Consider the following 5,754-nt stretch of genomic DNA (forward strand, 5'->3'; position numbering starts at 1 on the left):
TCTGGAGGTCACCAGTACCTCCAGTAAATACAAGAGCTAGAACATATTTTCAGCTCAAGGGCTGGATTCAACTTCAGAGAGGTTCTTAAGGGCCACAGGCCAGTGATGAGTGGAACCAAAGGCAAAAGATACTATCACATTTTAATGTAAAGCCCTTATTTTCAGTAACTAAGCTGTAGGAGAGGCATTTCAAAGGTTTAGAATAAGAGGAAAAAAAGTCAAAGCTGGGAAAACTCCAAACAATGATGTCATGGAGAAAGGAGTATGCTTTTAGGATTTCAGGTTTCACATTGGATTGAGGGCCAACTTCTTGATGGTAAGAGCTGTTTGCCAGTGGAACATGCTGCCTTAGGGAGTGGTGGAATCTCCTTCTTTGTGGTTTTTTAAATAGAGGCTGGATGGTCATTTGTTGGGAGTGGTTTGAATGTGTCTTCCTGCATGGCAGGGGGTTGGACTTGATGGCCCTTGAGGGTTTCTTCCAACTCTATGATTCTCCACCCATGAGTTAAAAGTCCCCATCTGAGACCCTGGAGAGCGACTGTCAATCGACATAGACAACCCTAACTCAGAGGGAATAATGCCAGAATCAACATGGTGCTTTTATACACGCAAATATACCTGCGATGGAGAACCAGCACCCTTAGCCTACTTTCATGTGATGTGATGTGAAGGGGTATATGCGTGTGCAATCTTGCAGGCTCCACTGACCATCACTGACACCAGGTGCCTTCCACGTGTGTAAAACTACAACCATCCATTAAGAAGCCAAGCCCTCCCTCCAGTCCATCTCCCCTGATCCAGGCCTCAGAGGTAGAGAAGAACTGCTGCCCTCATCCCCTTCCCCACCACCACTCCCTTCTCTTTTTGTGTCATTTCTTTTTAGATTGTAAGCCTGAGGGCAGGGAACCGTCCAATTAAAAAGATTGTATGTACAGCGCTGTGTAAATTTACAGCGCTTTATAAATAAAAGTTAATAATAATAAGTTCCATTGCCCACATACACCACAACCTGTGGGCCAAAGGTTCTAAGAATTAACTGCTGCCCCTCACATAAAAGGATCCGTAGCCTTAAGCAACACCAACAGTGGAAACAAGTGTGGGACTCTGTTCTTGGATCACTGAAACACTTCAAGCTACTACTTATGCCCCCAATCTCTATTCCTCGCCAGAGTGTCCAGAAAAGAAACATGTTATCTGACTGTTTTAACCAGAGGCGCTAGGGATTAAATCTGAACCATTCTATATGCTCATGATGCACTGAACTGCTCAGTTCTGGTCCCTCTTTTAACACCAGCTACAGGGAATAAGGAAGTGGAAGTGAGCTCAGATAGGCATTTAAGGGCTACAGCTACTCAGGATTAAATCTTCTCAGGACTTTTTGGATGCCTAGCAGCTAAGCAAGGGAGAAGGCAAAATAGAGTGTTTGTGTTGCTCACATTCCCCAGTGAAAAAGCTCTCACAGATGGAAGAAAGGTGATTTAAATCAAAGCGAACACAAACATATATTTTATTTATCTCTCAAATGCATAAAAATAAAGCACCACCATTGGATACCCCAACTAATCTTCCCTTCTGAATTTCTAAGCTGCTAGTAGAAAGCAAACGCCATGCCTACATTGGTCTTTCTAACCATAAAGATCACAACTATGTTGCCCTCACCACCAGCCCCGTCGTTTCGAATTTACCTTGAAAATAGCCCGTTCCCTCAACAGCCTCTCTGGTAGGTTTTTCCGTGGCAGTTCTCTGGTTGTTTGCAATTCTTCATTCCAATCTCTGGTCTGAAGTGGTTGAAAAGGAGATGACAGCGGAACACACACACACGCACATGCACAAAACAGGCATCAAAATGTTAATTTGTAAGAGAGATATAAAATTTGCAAGGACATATTCCATCATCTAGATCAAACAGAAGGTTAGATTCCGGCCAGCAATAAGGAATAATAACAGTATTGAAGCAATAACTTACACATGCTACCTACTGGCTTTTCCCCCCCCTGCCTTCTGCGCATAGGCCATGGCTTCTTTACAAGCAATGGTCCCTTACTACATCAACTGGGAAAATTGTTACTTAATCCCTTACTAACCAGGACATGAAAGTGGGATTTTATTTTATATCTAGCTATGAGGTACATATTAAACCATAGTCTCCCAATTCAGACACAGCATGGCTTAAACAAGCATCATCTCAGCACTACATCTGGGCAGAGAAAGCTGCAGAGTACCCAGGGAACACATCAACTCAAGGTGGCAACATCTGAACAAGTCCTCCCACCATTAAGCTATGATTAACCACCGTTTATTGCCCAAGACACTTTTGGTTAAAGTAGTAGGTTCACATCTTTCTTTACCCACTGATTGTAAGAAGGAACAACTCTTATAACCACAATGGATAGACCCTCCATGTGCAAGCCTACTGCAGTATTCAAAATAATTGAGCCCCACAGCCCAAACTTTTGGTACCTGTCCTGGGATGTGCTCTTCATAGCCAAGCCTTGAGGTATAAGCATCTTCCGCTCTCACACAGTCCATGGCATGCTCAGCCAGAGGTGCTGTCCAGGTGTACACTTGGAAAGGAGTGGATATCCGCTCCAGTGGATGCCTCTGGACACTGGTTTAAAGTCAAATGATATGAAGTTTAGAATTCAACCCTCTTTGACGCATCAGCAGAATTCATGCAGAATCAACAGACAGATGACATCTGAATTGATAAGGGTCTTACAGGCTATGTTTTAGTGATACGTGGAACCAAAAGCAAAACAGTGGGATGAAAGATACTAGTATATTTTAATTTAAAGCTCTTACTTTCAGTAACTAAGCCGCAGTAGAGGCATTTTAATTTTGCAAGGTCTAAATCTCTTCTTAAACTCCACAACAATTTTCTAAGCTTCTTTAGATTTGCTTTCAGAAAATAATTTGTCTTTGCCCCAGTTTTTATTTTTTTAACTATTTTATTTGTATTTCTAATTTTTCCCCTGAGAGCCCTATTTGATAGATGAGGAACAAAAGCCCTGACATTACTATTTCTTGGGAAAAATAGACTTTGTCACCTGTGTAGTATGCGACAATGCAAATACCAATGCTACTGGTTCAAGCAACAAGAAGGCAAAGGCCCACAATTCTTTTAGGGAATGGCTGTAGAACCCCCACTTTGGAAGCAAAGAGTCTCTGGTTCGATATCCATCATCTCCAGGTAGGGTTAGAAAAGATTCTCCTCTGAAACTTTGGAGAGATGCTGCCACTTAGTTCAGTCAATATTGGAGTTAAAAAAACAACAATATTCTGATTTTCTAAGAGTTTTTTTCTGAATGCCAGCAATCAGAAATTGCCAGCATATTAGGCAGAGGAAGGTATTTCCAACTGCTTTGCACATGACCCTCTTATGTGGGGATGGGGAACATTATATACAGGGAGGTGGTGATTCTGGCCCTTCTGAGGTCCCCCAGATAGTCAATTTCCCTTACACCATCATTTTTGGTTTGCAGTCAGATCTTCATAGCCATGGATTTTTTATCCACAGATTCAAGCATCCATGGCTTGAAAATATTTTAAAGATACTGTACAGAAATACCAAGAAGTAAACCTTGATTTTATATAAGGGACAGCATTAGAACCATAATTTTATATAAGGAACACTCAGCCAAGCGGAGATTTTATCAATATGACTCTCTGGGCTGACTTAGAGCATCCACAGATTTTGGTATTTCTGTTTTTAAAGAAAGTTAAAAGCTCTTGAAGGAAGGGATACAAATATAAAGGTCTATCCTTCCAAAAGAAACCTAGGAATCTAGTAAAGAAAAGGAAGTTGAGGGAGGGAGTAGAAGGTTACCGTTTCTTTTGCAGTGAGGCAAAGTTCCTTTTGAAGGTGGGGCTGATCTGGTTCAGAAGCTCTACCAAGGAATGGCTGAGGAAGCTGGGATTGGCTGGCTTGGGGTTGAAGTTGTAGGCTGTGGACCTGTGAAAAGGAAGGGATTGAAAACATACTAGTGCGAAAGGAGAAAATAGACTACAATCCTGCTGGGCCCTGGAGATGACAGGAATATTCTTAAAGCACTCCAGGACACCAGAAGCAACAGTCTACACACACATGGGAAGAGGAAGGGTCAATAACAACCATAAATTTGGCCAAATTTGTGGACCTCAGGCAGAATCCATTCTCTCCATAGTGTTGAAGCTAGTGGTGCCTAGTGGCTCCTACATCATTGGGGTAGTGAATCTGCTCCAGCTAGTCCAAGTTCTGGACATCTTTTGGGGATAAGGTCTAGCACCTTGGATAATTCCTTTAAATGCAGACTAAAAGCTGGTGCAGATTCACTATTCCATTGATACGGAATCAACCAGACAAGGCTAGAAAAGGCTTGTCCAGGCCCTGTACAGCAAATGTGGGGAAGCAGAGATGCTCAAAGATTAAAGTGGGACCAACAACAATACACTGCAATGTAGATTCTTGCTGTTTGAAACTCCACTCACTCCACTCTATTTCTGTGACCCTTTCCCCTGGTTTCCCCTCCCTGTTCCTTCTCCTCCTCCAATCCATCCATTCATCCATCCATCATCCCATAGCCATTAATCACATCCAGTCTTCATTTGGACATTCTGAGAATTTACTCACAAAGGGTTCTATTTTCTGTATAGTTGCAACTTTAGTGGCCTTAGTAACAAATTATTGTTCATCACTGATCTTCATTTAAACCACATGGCTGCTGCGCTTTTGTTTTTGAGCAAGCACCCTGCCTATACAAGATCAAAAGAAAACTGTCCACCAAAACTAGCCAGGTCTAGATAAGATTAAGGCCCTTGCTGAAACATGATGATAAGGAAAGGTGGTCTTCTAGAGTAGTTGTGGCTTAGTATGAAAGCTTTTATAGCGCATGCCCATCAAGCAATAAAAACATACTTGTGTGAACACCAGTGGGGACTTTGCTGTAAAGCAACTTCCAAGTTGCAGTAAATGAAACTCTTTCCACTTGGCAAGGTTGCTGCAAAACAGACCCATTTCTAGTTACTTACTGATTGAGGTAAAAGCCTCGAGTGGATGCCGTGATGCTCACATGGCGATCTTCCATCGTGATGACGTAGAGGTACATGAGGTCGCCGTGCATCTTCCGGTTTCCAGGTGGGGGATTCCAGCCACTCATAGTCAGTACTTTTAGGCACTGGAGAGGCTGGTGGGGCAGGGGAAAAGCAGAAAGGGGAACAAAATACACTTTCTATTAGGAACAGGCTTTAAATAAAACAAAGCATGTTCATCACTCAGATCACAACCATCTGTAGCTTTAGGGTTAGTCACAATGGATGAGACCGATTACAATAACTCTGGAATAAAATAAATAAAAGAGAGCATTTAATCTGTTTATTTATGTTTACTGCTGCTGCTGCTACATAAGAGAAGCATCTTTTTTTTGTCTTGCTAATGCAACCTTCCCCCCCCCCCCCGGAATACCCTCATGGAACGAGGAGGAGGGGCAGGCCTACATGAATGTCTCTCCAAAAAACCCTCAATGGGGCGGAAGATGGTGAGAAAGGTAAAAAAGCAAGGGTTAAATGGAAACTTTTGACGGAAGATAAATTACGAGGGGGATGTAATTTGCCAAATTTTAAGTTATATTATTATGCGGTATGTCTCAAGTGGCTAGAGGAGTGGTTTAAATTGGAGAATAAGAATGTGCTGAACATTGAAAAAGATAATTTGAATTTGGGGATACACGCATATATGTGGTACATGAAACCCAAGAATAATAGTTTGTTCAATCACCA

The 5,754-nt window shown here is 42.1% G+C and overlaps 1 protein-coding gene across 3 annotated transcripts in view; it reads right to left on the minus strand.

The window, feature by feature from the left end:
- Window positions 1–5,754, minus strand: part of CLUH (clustered mitochondria homolog) — an 84,650-nt gene that overhangs the window by 28,901 nt on the left and 49,995 nt on the right. For all 3 annotated transcript variants that reach the window (XM_042442454.1, XM_042442456.1, XM_042442453.1), the window contains 4 exons: window positions 5,008–5,162; window positions 3,827–3,952; window positions 2,461–2,608; window positions 1,686–1,778 (listed from right to left, as the gene is read on the minus strand). In XM_042442454.1, the coding sequence (XP_042298388.1) occupies window positions 1,686–1,778; window positions 2,461–2,608; window positions 3,827–3,952; window positions 5,008–5,162 (522 nt within the window). The remainder of the gene's footprint in view (window positions 1–1,685; window positions 1,779–2,460; window positions 2,609–3,826; window positions 3,953–5,007; window positions 5,163–5,754) is intronic.

Source organism: Sceloporus undulatus, chromosome 11 (assembly GCF_019175285.1).
Source record: "Sceloporus undulatus isolate JIND9_A2432 ecotype Alabama chromosome 11, SceUnd_v1.1, whole genome shotgun sequence".
Taxonomy (NCBI): domain Eukaryota; kingdom Metazoa; phylum Chordata; class Lepidosauria; order Squamata; family Phrynosomatidae; genus Sceloporus; species Sceloporus undulatus.